A 15,570-nucleotide genomic window follows, 5' to 3' on the forward strand; every position below is an offset into this window, starting at 1 on the left:
ACTGTTAGTAAGAAGGCTATAAATGATATCATTCTACAGTCATGCTTTGTTTTGTTTATAGATTTCACTTACGCACTTATGTTTGTCAGTGGTTGTCTTTCTATCCGTTCAGTCTCGTTGAACTCAAGTTTCAAGAGGTTTACATGTTTTATAATGATTTATTTTTTTTTCACTGTTACTCCTGGGGGAGAAAATAAAGTTAGGTCTGTTTTACAGTTACTGACATATGAGTGTTGGCAATGTCTACCTGTAAAATCCTATCAGCAGTGTATGGAAGCAATTGAGTAATGTGTAGCTGGTGACATTGAGGAACAGCTACAGAAAGAATAACTTACGACTTCTTTTCTTTTTTAGGTTTGTAGCCAAACCATGTGCCATAGCCCTCAACATTCAGGCCAATGGACCACAGATTGCCCAGCCAAATGCCATTCTGGAAAAGGTCTTCACTGCAATCACAAAGGTATGGAGTCTCCTTTTCTGGAATGTGAATTGTCAGGATCACCACCCTCAGTCTGAAATCATCCAATCCCCTCTCTCTTGGATCGGCGAGCTAACTTTTGTCTAGCTTCATGCTGGAATGTGTGCTCTTGGAAATCACGCAAGCATTGTGACTAGACCAAAATGGGGAGAAACTGAATAAATGTGCGCACGTTTGAGACCTGTTTGTTTATACTCAAGTGGATTTCAGAATCTTGTCTATGAAGAACAGTGTAAATTAGATAGTGCTCAGTCTAACTTTGTGCCTCTTTTAATCTCACGTGACATGAGCAGTATGTGTAAGGGTTGGATGGGACTCTGAGGAGGTAACTGGGTAGAGCTGAGGAATATAATTCATGTATATATGAAAAAAGTACCCATTTGCTTATAGCTCTGTTCGTATGTTCTAACAACTGTGATATGTAGGCAAGTATGAACAAAAAAGGAACTAATTGGAGCTGAGAAGAGTTGCAACATGAAGAATGAAGAACAAGGATCAGGACAGTTTTAAGTTATAGATTCACTGTGAAGAAAATAGGGGAGGAGAACATCACTCTGGTGAGAGGTAAAATCCAAACTAGGAGTGGAAAGAGGAGAGCAGAGGAGGGAGAAGAGATAGGGAAAGATTGCCTCCCCTCCTACCCCCAGCCGATATCTCCCTAAGAACAAAAAGGGGAGGAGAAAGACAGAAGTCTGCAACCTTCAGTCTAAAGCCATGAGACACTAAAGCAAATCACAGCATCTAAATATCTCACTCTTACTCTTATATGTCTCTCTTATCTTACTCTTATATGGACACTACGTAGAAAAGGGCCAGAAGTGTATCATTCTATGAGAAGTATTGTGTGTTTATATAATAAATGGTTCCTTCTTTCATTTTCCTGAGAGAATTCCTCAGGCTTCTAAAATGTGATTAGATAGTGTTAAGCAAATTTTATTCCTTTTTTGGTATTGTTTTTGCTGACCATTTGCATCATTTGTCACTTGTCTTAAAACTATTAATTCAAATAGTCAAACACTTTTGTTTTATTTCATGGTCTTTGTTTCTGCCAAGATTCCCTGGGGTTTTCCCCTCTATCTTTTTAAAAATGGTATTTTTCCTGGAAAAGTAGAAGAAAGCACCAGGTGTTTTTTACATCTCTGATAGGAAGAAGAGAAGAATGAATGGAATTTTAGGAAAAGCTCTTCTGGTAGTTTTAGATTGCCAGGTTCAAACCTGAAGCGGCACATATCCTACAGTATTTAAAGGAAGAAAATATTAAGAAAAAAATTTGCATTTTCACTTAACATATCACTTTATTGCATTGATATACCCCCCTCACTCCCTGAAAAGCAGATATGTGGGAGTTATCTGGTTCATTTCTTAATGTGATTACAACATATTTTTATTTACCTTATTAACTATTCTAAATGCCTTACAAAATGAGTTTTCTCCCTAAATGTTATGCTTCCCTTTAGAAATCCTGCAGTGGACATTTTATTTCCCTTGCCTTATGTTTATTGTGGTTATTGGAGAGATTTCCTCTATAAAGGTAATAAAAGGATTTTGCAGCCAGGTTGATTGCTCTGGAGAATATGTGCTTCTAGCTAATTTTAATGATCATATTCTCTTAGTTTCCAGGGTGATTCTTTTGGAAGTTTGTACATGATTGAAGCAGAAGCCTCATGTTTTAAATATAAATGCAACAACAGTTGTAATTTTTTCCTTGAATTCTTTGTAGTTGTCCAGTGTTATTTGTAATATGAGAAAATAACAGGTCAGTTGACCAGAATAGAAGTAGCAAGACTTGGAGAGTTCAAGCAGTGTCTGTATGTGTTTGAGGGATCATCCAGCATCCTGTCCGTGACCATGGTTCCAAGTCAAGGATATACATATATATATCCTTGGGATTCTCTGCCATCTTCCTACAGCCTCAGTTTTCTAACCAAATCAATTCTTGAGCCATTCATTGAGGGACGAATATGTATATCAGCTATGAAAACAGGTTTTATGATCCAAGCACGTCATATCATAATCCACTTTTGGTATGGTATGCTGTATTTTAAAATGTACGGGTAAACTTCCTATAATTTGTTCTGCCTCATTTTCCTCTTATGCCCCATTCTTTCCTTTTACTTCCCTTTCCCCTCCCAGTACTGATTATGGTTATTAAAATTAACCTAGTGTTTCTGGTATAAAAGTGTCTCTGTAAATCAGCACTATCCATTTCTTTCCGTGGAAATATTTAAAAAGGAAAAAAAAAAACAAAAAAAAAACCACCTGTGGAGTATAATTAAAAAACACAACACTAGAAAATATATACACATACACAAAAGAAGGAACAGCTCACAAACTTTATGTTTGACAAACTAGGAGGTACGTATCTCTAGATTTCAAAAAATATATAAAAGCTAACAAAAAAACATTTGATGTTGGGCAGAAGCCATATAGCAGCAAGTGAAAAGCATGAATGTGTTCGGAGGGCCCATTGGGGGTAGATTTCAGGAAAGCAAGCAAAAAAGATAGCTCCTGAAGCTAAGACAAAAGCTCGGTCCACTTTTTGCAGCACTAGGTACAGGAACTGGTGAGCAAGGCTGGCAGATGTCCTAGACTCAGTTTAATTCAGAGACATGGCAGAAGTACAGAGAAAAGCACACGGATGGCACTTTTTCAGGAGTCGGTCTGCCTTGGTGGCAGCTAAACTGCAAGGCCCTCTCACTGCCCCCATACTACCAGGAGCTAGTCAAGAAAATCCGACTCACTCATGGAGTAATAAAGAGGGAACCCACACATCATCAAAGACAAGAAAAAGAATGTGTAGCAACGCTTACTAACAAAAATCATCACTAGAAAAATGAGGCCACAGGGCAAATGAAAACTGTGATCAAACATTTTACCATAAATACAAACAATGAGCAACAATTCTGAAGGAAGACCACAAAAAAGAAATACAATACATAAGGAAAAAAATAGTTGGTCAACAGGAAGAGATACAGTGTGAGCTGGTAGGTTCAGGAAAAAAAGTACTGAAGCTATCACAGAAATGAAGACAAAATTAGAAAGAACACAGGAAACGCTAGACATTGCAGAAAACTCAACAAAGAACATGGGAGATAGAGATAATAAAACTGAATTAAATGAAACAAAAAAGAGCTAAAAATAGGTAGATAGACCAAGCAGATATAGTGTCTGTGTAATTGAAATCCCTTAAAGAAAAGCCAAGTACAATAAATCTTGAAAGATATAACTCAAGAAAAATTTCCTAAAACAAATGGAAATTTATCTTAATGTCAATGAAAATGTAATAGTAAAAATTGATCCAAGAAGGTTAACACCAAGACTTACATTATTCAAATTGTTAGACTTGAAAAATAAAAGAATAAGTCTTTGAATAGCCAAGCACAAAAATCAAATCACTTATTTAAGGAAAAATATCAGCAGCATGCCTTTAATCTTCTCAGTAGCAACATTTGAAAGAACAGCATTTTCAATATTTTCAAGGAAAATATGAACTAAGAATTTTATATTTAGGCAAATTGTTTTTTACTGCATAAAGGCTAAAGACAGAGATTTGAACATGCAAAAACTTGGGAGACTTGTTCCCATGAGTCCTTTTGGAAGAAATTATTGTAATCATTAATTTCAACTGATCAAGGGATTACTGGGAATGTTAGCAAGTTTTGAATATATTTAAAGTGTAGAACTTAGTTGAACTAAGAAAGAAATGTGAGGATAAGGATGACAGAACAGAATGTAAATGCTATATACTCTCACAATGTGGAAATTATACAACTAATAGTCATTGAGAGGGCAAGGAGAAAGAAGATGAGAGGCAGAATAGATTCACGAATTGCATAATCTCTAGTAGCTGGGAGTCAAATAATATTAGCTTAAGCAGCCAAATCAAGTAAAAGAAGTACAAGCATATTTAACAACACGAGAGTAAACTCTAAGAGAGATAAAATTATTGACTAATGCTGGGTGGGGGAGTAAGAGGAAATATACCAGTTTTAAATATTGCTCATATGAAATTATTATTAACTGAAAACAGTAGGAGAGTATTGTGATCACATGGATAACCACTAGAATAAAAATTACCCACAAAAAGGACAAAAATAAGACAAACCATATTTGGTTTATTAAAATGTTTTCAACTATCAAAACAGAAAGCATGACATAATTAAGGGAACTATGAACAAACTGATCCATTATAGCAATACATGTAAATGTGTTTGACTCATCTAATAAAAAATAATTCAGGTTTGTGTCACAGAGCTATCTTAAAAGACATACCTTAAGATAAAGTAATTACAAATATAGAAAATGAGAGTACGACAAATGTATATACAGGTATATATAGGCAGACATAAATAATAGAAACTAAGGTTTCTATTTTGTATAAAAGTGGAAGTAAGGCCAAAAAGGATGAAATGAAATGAACAGTAGGCTTTTTATTACCATAGGATACAATTCACAGTGAAGATAAAATAGTTATGAATACATATACATTGATTATCAGTGTATCCATATACTCATCAAAAAGAATGAGTTTGTTTTTTTTGATGAAAGCAATTTAAATAGAAAGAAATTTAATAGAAAAGCAATTTAATAGTAAGAAATTTTAATTTACCCCTGGGTCATGACAGGTCAAGTGAATAAAATAAAAAACAGGATATAAAAATTCTGCAAAATATAATTAACGAGGAAGATCTAAGAGGTACATTTAGAACCCTCTATTCTTAATATAGACTGTACTTTTAAGTGCCTGCCTGTTAAGTAATTACAAAAATTAATCTTTTATTGTATGCAAAGCTATAACAAATTTCAAAAATAGGCACAATTTAATAATATTAGGCATCAGAAAACAAAGCCTCTTGCTTTCTCAATCAACTCTTGGATAAAAATAAAATTTCGAAGTATTAAGAAAACAGTGGTGATGAAAACACTACTCATATGTACTATGCGATAGCAGTGCTCAGATGAAAGCTTATGTATATATTAAAAAAATAGTTAACCACTTATTAAACACTAGAAGAACAACAAAATAAATGACAGCAAGCAGAAGGAAGAAATTGATAAATACAGAAATTGAGTTAGTGAAACTATAGAATTGAAAATTAATTCAAAAGTACCTTATTTATATAATTATTTTTTTACAGAAAGTCAGCCAACCCAGTCAAGAAAAAAAACAAATATAAATTTACAACATAACAATCATCAACATAACAATCAACAATCAACAATCACTGAAATAGAGGAGAATGGAAAGGATATATTTCTATTTACATGGCAAATAAAATATAAAAACTTGGATAAAATGGATATCATTCCAGGAAAATACTATTTACCAACTATAATTTGCTTGATATATATATATATACCAGAGGTGACAAAAAAAATATATATACACATGACATTCATCTTTTCTTTTGTTATCAGTATATATTATTACAATTTTAATACAGTTTTTTCCTTTCTTAAAATGTGTATACTTTTTTTGGCACCCTCTGTGTGTGTGTGTGTGTGTGTGTGTGTGTGCTTTCACACAAATATTCTAACACACTCTTAAAGAGCGGATAATTCTAGTGCTATTTTAAACTATACCAAAGCATGGAAAACTAAGAAAATCATCCAAATTCTCTTTTTGTGTAGCAATAAAACATTATTATCAAAGATTTCACCCCAAAATAATACTACAGACTTATTGTACTTAACATTGATGAAAAATCGCCCCTCCCCCAAATTAGGAAACCAAACTTAGCAGCACACTGAAAGAATTATTCACCATCACCAAATAGGATTTATTCTAGAAATGTAAGGCCATCCCTGTATTCAATATTTTAAAAATCTGTATAACTCATCATATTAATTGATCTAAGAAGAAAAGGTGCATGATTGTTTTCATGGATACTGAAATCTAACATCATTTTAATTAAAACAGAATCACCTAGGGAGAGGTTTCCTCCCCATGATAAATACATTTGTATATCATCCCTAAATCTGGCCTCTTGCTTAGTGAGAAACAAAGCGGTATTCCCACTCTAGCCTGGAACACATAGGGATGTTTATTACCGCTGTTCTGCATTGTGCTAAGTTTTACAGTGAATTAGCAAATAGATAAGGAAAAGAAAATAAAGGCATAAAAATTAGAAAGGAGGAGGTAGAGTTATTACTATGCAAAGATTTATTCATTCACTTAAGAAGTATTGAATTCCTATTATATTCTAGGAATTGATATTCTAGGTACTGATTGTTTATAGAGCTTGCATTTCAGTAACATGCTATTATATGACTGTGTACTTGGAAAATAAAAGGAATCAAGTGAGAAACTACCACAAACAATATGAAATGTTAGCACAAAATTAGTAACTATATATATATAGTATATATGCAAACAGTAAGCAGTTAGAAGATATAAGAAACTTGCTTATTTATATAGAAAGCAAAAAGATAATATCCCTAGGAACAAGTGTAATATGGATGTGCAAGTTCTGTGAGGAAAATTTCAAACAATGTTGAAGGATGCAAAAGGCTAATTGAGTAAAGATGTCAATTTATTCAACGTTAATTTAAGAACTTGCTATCATCTCATTAAAATATTAACAGATTTTCTTGTTCAGTCATTTGTGTATTTTGAAACTAGACAAATTAATTCTAAGATTCATATAGAAAAATAAATAAGGATTTTTGAGTAACCTAACTGGTACAGTGTAAATGGAAAACTAGATTCAGTTTCTTATGAGAAAAAGATGAACGATGGTATTGAGCTACTTGAGTAGCCATTTGGAAAGAAATAGTTAAATTCGTATCTCCCACTGTATACCAGGGTATATTCCAAATGCACTAAAGATTAAATGTAAAAATCAAAACTGTAAATGTATTAGAATCGAAACTGTAAATGTGGGAGAATTTTCTTAAATATTTGGAATAGAAAGGCTTTTCTAATTATGACCCCAGATTCAGAAACTATAACAGAAAAGACTAATAAATTCAAATGTTTTTTTAAAACTTATGCAATTAAAAACCACAAGCAAAAAACATCATAAGCTAATTTTAAACACAAATGACACATTGGTGCAAAGTTTTCAACCTGTGGTATGGACAATTTTAATCACCCTAATAAATGAAGAAATTCTACAAATCAGTAGAGAAAATACCTAAAATTTAGGTATTAGATGGAAATAGGCAATAGAGAGGAAAAGATTGTTCATAAAAAGGAAATATAGATGGTTTTTAAAACACATGCAAAGATGCTTCTTTCATAAAAAGAGGAAAACAAATTAAAAATGTACTGAGATACTACTTTTTATATATCAGACTGGAAAAAAATTGAGAAGTCTGATAACATACTCTGTTGATAAGACTTTGGGAAATGGGCAATCGTGTTTGTATAAATTGGAAAAATCATTAGTGAGGGTAATTTTTCATTATCTCAATAAATTGTAAATGCATAGACATTTTGATCTCCAACTTTCACTATCAGGAATTTATCCCTGTTTAAAAAATGGTGTATATAAAATGACCTATGCCAAGGTTATTTAGTGCAGCATTGTTTACAGTAGTAGAAGTTTGGAAACTACCTAAATGTCTATTAATAGGGGAGTGGATAAGTAAATTATGGCATATTCTTACAGTTCTACAAAAGGAGGGTGTTCTTTATATTTTGACACCAAAATGTTCCAAGATACATTGTAAAGTGAAAAACCCAGAGCCCAGAATGATGGATGCAGTATGAAACATTTATGTGACTAGGGGGAATATAAGAATATATATATTCAAATTTGCTTATATTTGTATAAAATAACTCTGGAAAGAACCTGACTTGATAACTGGTTACCTGGTGGGAAAGGGGAGAATAAAAACTAAGAGAGTAGGAACAAAGTAAGAAGGTGAAACTTTTAATTTGTGAACCATGTGAATGTTTTACCTATTCAATGAACTTAGAAAATAAATTGAAATGAAAAAATTGAATTCCCCTAGGAAAATGATATAGTCAAGGTATATTGTGGGTTGTGAATTTTCTCTCCCATATTTTTAATTAAGAGAGACACGATGAAATGAGAGCCTAGATGGTGTCATGACTACTAAAAAAACACCTCAAAGTACACACACCTTACTAAAAGTTGGCAAACAACTTTTACAGGCACAAGCTCAGCATATTTATTAATCTCAGCCACAACACTAAGGCCATTGGTTATGGTTCCTGTGTGTTTGACACCTTGAATTGATTGAGATGCTTTTAAAGAGGTGTCATGTGAATATTCCACCCTTCCAATTTGAAAGCTGAACGCTGGTCAGCCTGCCTTCCCCCACCCCATTTTTGGTTATTTCCTCTGATCATTAACATCTCCTTAATATTAAAACAATGGTAGAATAAATAAAGAATAGAACTAACTTAGCTTAGTTTTGTTGTGTGGCAGGTCACCCTCACATAACTGTTGGGAAGAAGCTCTATGAGATACTGAAGAGAGGGGAAGGGCAGGATAAGGGAGAACTAACATTTACTGAGTTTTATCTATGTTTTTACATTTCATCCTCACCACCATTCCATTTAGGTGAATAAATAAAACCCCTTTTTTTAACGGGAGGAAACCGAGGCTCAGAGAGGTCGTTGCAGAAAGGAATTGAACCTTTGTCTATTGTCCCTTAATGTTACAGAAATGAGTGAGAGACAACAACTCTCGTCACATGGCAAGCATAATGAGTGTCTTTTTCCACTCGCCCAAAGTTGTGTCTTCAAGTAATGCATAGTCATTATAGAAGGTTTGGTGGGGTGTCTGGTCAAAAGGAATGGCCAGGAAAAGAAATAAACAAAATGTGTGAAGAACAGAGGAGAGGGGAGAGAGAAACAGAAAACAGAGAAAACATGTTTTGTAATGGAATTGGTACCTTAGGCTAAGGTGAGGTATTTGGGGATTCCTTGGTGCTTTTTGTTATCCCAATATGTGATAATTGGGTATAACTTAACGTTTTTGGTTTTTTTTCCCCTGAGAAAGTGAAATATTTGAATGATGCCTCTGTGCAAATTCACCTAAGGTGGCCTTTGACCTCTCTGTTGCAGACTTTGTTGATGAGCTTTGTTTTGAAACTCCTATCCTCGAAGAGTAATGGAACTGACTCAGCCAGTTGGCTGTTCCATTGAATCTTTGTTGCTGATAAGAAGTGCAAGCATTAGAGCAAGATTCATATTTTTCAGTGTCGCTTCACAATAAATAACTTTTCTTGTCCTAAGTGGCTATTTATGTGCATGCTGCTAATGGAAGGCCTAGTTCCTCAGGGGTAACTGTGGAAATCTCAGTAGCAGATAGTAAATATAGAAAAAATAATAATGTCAAATATAGACAAGGGCAGATGTATTTATGGTGAAGATGAAAATGATTTTCCTGGTACCTTGTTTCCTAGCATCCTGATGAAAAGAGATTGGAAGGTCTTTCCAAGCAGCTAGACTGGGATGTTCGCAGCATTCAACGCTGGTTTCGACAAAGACGCAACCAGGAGAAGCCAAGCACGCTGACGAGGTTTTGTGAAAGCATGTAAGTTGCTGTTTTTCTTTTTGAAAGAAAAATCTGTGTAAGTACTCACACCGTCCCCGACATGAAAAATAAAGACTTGGCGCAGGCTCCAGCAGCCCCTAAAAAGCATGCCATCTGGTGGAAAAAATAGTCCACAAAAAAACTGGGTGGGTAGTAGATTGTTATTTCCACATTGGATACAGTAAATGAAGTTTGCTTCCATGTGGGGTTCCCACAAAGTAGACAGATTACGAGGCCTACCGTGGTATTCTCAGTCACTTTTGAAATATAGCACTAAAGTTATTACGTTTATAGTTTGAATTTTAATAGACCAGATTTTGTCATGATAAAAGCTGAGATACTAGGATATATTATCAAAAGGTCATGACGATGTCCTGTGTTCCTGGAGGTTTAAGAAAGGGCTGTATTCCTGGGTGAGTTTAATGAAGCGTTGCTTGAAGGTGGGAGATGCAATGAAAGTCTCTTCCATTTCTGAAATGTGAACTTTACGGTGTATAAATTATACATCAATAAACCTATTAAAAATAATAAAAGACCCACAGAGAACTCTTTCAGCACAGTGATATTTTGAAGTAGCGATACTCAATACATTTATCTATAGGAAAGTTACAGAAAGAAATACTGAAGCATTGAACACATCCCCCACAAAGGGAATATTGCTCTATTTGGTTTTCGTCCTCTGGGATATGACTGTGCCTTTCTCTAACAGTTCTCGTCTTTGGGAGCTTTTTCCTGGTCATTTAACAACAGTGCTGTCAGTGTAGCTCCCTCCATTGCAGGCTTTTTATTTGTGGTTAAAGTTACATTTTCAGGTTTAGCTTTCCATGATACCAAAGAAGTATCTTAGCAGTTGTAATCTAAAAGTTAGAGGAAACCTAATCTTATGGAAGAAATGCGTGAGAGGCAGAATAATATCATAAACCTTAGGGCTAGGTAAATATGAGGAGCATAAACAGGGTCTTCAGGAGGTCAGAATATTTATAAAACATTGAAAAACGACCTAGTCGATATAATCTGCAAAGCCCTTCTTATAACTGAAGTTAGTAGCTGTTTAGGGAAGAGGGATTTATGCATCTGGGATTCTGCTCAGAAGCTGGAGATGCTTTCTGGCCCGGTCCTACCAATTACACAAAAGTCCTGTGCTCCATCGTTGAGCCGTGGACCTGAGTGGGATGAAGTTGGTTCTCAGTACGTGTCCGCATACTAAAACTCACGTGCTGTCTTTTCCTCCAACTAATTTCCTTGGTAACTCAGTACTAGCCCTTTCTATACTGTACTGAGTCTACACCAGCATGCATAGGAATCAGTCACCTGGATCTTGCTAAAATACAGATTCTGATTCAGTCGGTCTGGGATGGCAGCCGAGAATGTATTTTTAACAAGTTCCCAGGCGATGCTGCTGGTCCGTGGACCACCCTTTGAATAGCAAAGCTCAGCACTACACCAGTGTCTGTGTCTTCTCGAATGCGACTGGTCTTTATCTGCATACTACACTCACCAGGATGATTGTAGTTATAATTAGTTAAAAATATATCTAAATGATTGCTAAAGGCAGTGGAAAGACACAAAGGTGGGTGAGAGGAAGCTTAAAGTATCGATTATGATCTCTTCCCTTAAGAAGCTTTTTATAAGAGTGAGGGAGATAAGATGTAATATCTGAGTATATGTGGGTCAACGACAGGTATTAAAAAATAACCAGAACACAGTAAATAGAAACCAATTTACACTTCAAAAAAACCAAAAACCAGATATGAGAGCTAAATGATTGGTATGCATGGTCAGTAATTAAAGATTCAAAGATAAAGATCAGCTATGGGTTAGAGCACACACGGGGGTTGCTGGGACTAGAACTGAGTCAATACCAGTGGCCTTTGACCTCTCTGCTGCAGAAGACTGTGTTGATAAACTTTGTTTTGAAATTCTCTTCTTCCTTGGCTTCTGGGTTTCCACTAGATCCTCCTGCCTTTCCGACAGCTTTTGTTAACATCGTGTGTTCTGTATTTTCCCTATGGTCTTCAATGGGTCACTTCTCCAGATTCAGTTTTCACCTTATGTCCCTCATTCTGCCTTCCATCCTCTGTGCTGAAGTTTTTGCCTCTCACCAACTTCTTTCAAAGCCATGTGTCCTGTGAAGATGTTTCTTCTGAGACATATTTTGCTCTCTCCAACTGGAAACTCTGATTTGCTTCCACTCCTGACCTTGCTTTCTCTCCTACTGTTTGTATGCTCTGTTCTGTTCCAGGCTGGACATTCAACCCAGTCAGCCGCTGAGATCCATCAGTTCTTTGTAAGGCCACTGCTATGGCCCTGGTCCTAATTGCTTTCCTATGTCTCATTATTTATCTTATTTCACAGATATTTTGCTGGCTACAAAAGAATTACATTTTTCTAAAATACCGTTATTGTTATCTCCATGGTCTGCTGCTTTGAAACCTTAATGACTTTTCTACGACTATAGGATAAATACAGAGTGTGCCCCCCAAAAAATGTATACACATTTTAAAAAAGGAAAAAAAAACTATATTAAAATTTTAATGCTCAATGTATACCGATAGCAAAAGATGAATACAAGTCGTGTGTATACACGTTTTTTGGCCCTCCCGGTATTAGGCCCCTTAGCCTGATAGCTAAAGACTGGCCTTCATCTGTTTGATATCAGTCACCCAAATGACTCCATCCTTCCCAACGGATGTCTTTTCACTGTCTGTTCTTTGTTCATTCTGCCTTGGTTTGTGCTGTGTTCCTGATGTGGAATACCGACACTCCTCTGCTCTGCACATTTGTCCCCCATCCGTTCCTCAGACCCCAGGCTCCCTTGGAAATGTGGCATGACTGGTGAGTCCAGAGTGAGCGCTACTTCCACTGAATTCTTAGGGTCCTTATTGTAAGTGCTAGGAATTTAATACTGAATCACATGCTTTCTTATGTGGTCGTTTCTCTTTCCTTCGCTTGTCTACATATTTTCACCCTAATTATATCATAGGTGCTCCTGAACGGCACAAGAACCACATTTTTTTTTCTAGCATTCTTCTCAGCCTTTACCACAAGATGTAGACTCTGCTGAATAAATATTTGTTATTGACTGTGTGTTAAGACGGCATTGTTTGGGAAGGATTTGCTCATCTAAGTTGGCACCCTGCCCCCCAAAATGAAGACTATCTAACATACACTGATTTAGCCTAAAATTTGTCTGGGAAAATTACCGAACTATGGGAAGCTTCAAGACAATTTCAGAAGCAGAAATTCAGAGGGGAAAGAATGGGATGGCAAAGGAGTACATTACATAACACCACAAGGACTAAAGCAGAATTACATTGATCTGTGTATTCACACATGTATGTCATAGTTATTGGCTCATTAATTAAAAAAAAAACAACGATCTGGGCAAGCTGGTCTTGACCATGGGTGCACTTCACCTGGTAAGATTTTCAAAATACACATTTCTAGGCCCTACCCCAGGATGTTCTGAATGGGTGTTGTGACCCAGGTGGGGTCTGGACGTATAGATCTTGGAAGAAGCATCCTGCATACTTACAACACATATTCCTGTTTAAGAAGCACTAATCTGTAAAAAGAGATGACTGCTCTTCAAAATTACTAAGAATAAAATCAGAAAGCAAGACAACACAAATTTGACACAATAGGGCCCAAATGTAAAGATTCTGTAGTTTTTTTGTTATGTAAGTTACTATTATAGAAAATATACAGTCCCTTCAGAGGAATTGTATTTCATCTTTCAGCAATGTAGAGTAGCACCAATATGCATGCCAAACAGTGCTTGTAACCATCTGCTGGTTGTGTCCAATTTGGGGCACACCCGTTTAATGCAGAAGTACTGAGTAAAGTAAGTTGTTCAGCAAGCAATGTGTTGAAACATTGACGTGATTTTTTTTTCCCCCTCGTGCTAATGTCAGTCATTTGCAGCTGTGTTCGTTTTGATGAATATTTCTTCCAGAAGCTTTAAATCCTTATTGGCAACTGAAATAGAGATTTTTCATGCGGGAGTGAAGCATTTATAAAAATGAGAAGTCATGTGAGACATTTTAGGAGAAACTGGTTCTGAATAGGAGCCATTTAACTGGTGATGGTGATTTGAGGCCACTGAAGCTGTGCCTTCTTCCTTCAACAGTTTCATCAGGATAATGTAAAAATAAATATCTGCAATAAAAAAAATAACTGCAGGATGAAACAAGAAGGGGCAGAGATAAGTTTTCAGAATAAATGGCTTTCCTCTCATTTGTGCTCTACCTGTGCTCATCAATTTAGAGTATTGTGCACTTAATAGCACACATCTGGGAGTAAATTATTACGTATGGCTTTCATTTAAGCAGTCTCCAGTTGACTGAACAGATAAATCTTCCATGTGATAACCTGAAAATATAGGGCAAGGAGTAGTCACACTTCACAGATTATTAGTAATTTATTTGGATTGAAGTTTGCTCCATATGCAGCCTTGTAAGATGAGGACCCAAAATTGTCTTTTCTTTAGGAATTCCATTTTAGAGTTGATGGTGATTAAAACTGCCTGCAAAGGCTGCCATATTTGGATACTTCTGTTTCAGTGTGGCAGCACACTGACCAAAATCTGGGAGCTTTTTGGAATTATGACTTTATTTATGCAAAGAATCCCTGTAATCTTCGTTTGTGATTCTGTTGAACTAAGGATACGCAGCAGTGAGAAATGAATGGCTTAACAAATTGCCTTCATGCTTCCAACTTGGTCACTGTTTCTATTTGATAGCTGTTTTACTTGGACAAATCAGCAATGCTGTCTTGTGATCTTGGTAAGAAAGGGGAGCCTCATAATTGAGGGGCAAAAGGGAACAGTTGTATAGGAAACAAGTTGAATTTTATATCTCTTTATTTCAGATCAATCTTCGATCTGAGGAAATTGTGTGGCAAATATATTCAACAAGTTTTTATAATCCAGCTACCTGCTTGCAAAAAATCCCAACTGAATATTTGCAAGCTGTTTTAGAATCTTCCATATATTCCAGTCTGGGGATGGACAAAATTTTGCCAAGGAGAAAATTCACTTTTGGTTATTTTCTCCATCAGATCATGACCTGTGAATCATTTACAAAGTTTGCTACCAAAGTTCTGTGGAAGGTTGATAAAGCTTTAGAAGGGGAGAACAAAAATGTATTATCATCTAGAAAAATGGCATCTTCATTTTTTCAGTACTGGGATTCGTGATCAATAATGTATCAATGCTGAGCATGAGTCTGGAACAAAAATTAATCATAAAATTGGAAGACAGCCTTTTAGTTCTTGAATAATATAGGGTTGGGTTGTTCTATTGCTATTGTGATGGTGGTGATTATTTTCCATTAATACAAAATAGTCCCTGGATTGATAAACAGCTTTCGTCATCCAAAGTATATAGTTGCAGGTCTAGCTATTGTTCAAATTTAGTTCAGTCTTGGTTTTCAAGACTATTCTTGACTATTTTAAATGGTTTTAAATTGGTGGCTTGTATTCAGGTCAGTTTTAACTTTGGAGCAGGAGTCCGCAGACTTTTCCTATAAGTAACCAGAAAGTAAATATTTTAGGCCACATCAACCTTGTCACAATTACAAC

General features: G+C 35.6%; 1 protein-coding gene across 2 annotated transcripts in view; it reads left to right on the top strand.

The window, feature by feature from the left end:
• Positions 1–15,570, top strand: part of CERS6 (ceramide synthase 6) — a 280,641-nt gene that overhangs the window by 81,645 nt on the left and 183,426 nt on the right. For both annotated transcript variants that reach the window (XM_019727367.2, XM_019727366.2), the window contains exons 2-3: positions 355–460; positions 9,860–9,990. In XM_019727367.2, the coding sequence (XP_019582926.1) occupies positions 355–460; positions 9,860–9,990 (237 nt within the window). The remainder of the gene's footprint in view (positions 1–354; positions 461–9,859; positions 9,991–15,570) is intronic.

The sequence above is a fragment of the Rhinolophus sinicus genome, linkage group LG01 (genome assembly GCF_036562045.2).
Source record: "Rhinolophus sinicus isolate RSC01 linkage group LG01, ASM3656204v1, whole genome shotgun sequence".
NCBI lineage: Eukaryota > Metazoa > Chordata > Mammalia > Chiroptera > Rhinolophidae > Rhinolophus > Rhinolophus sinicus.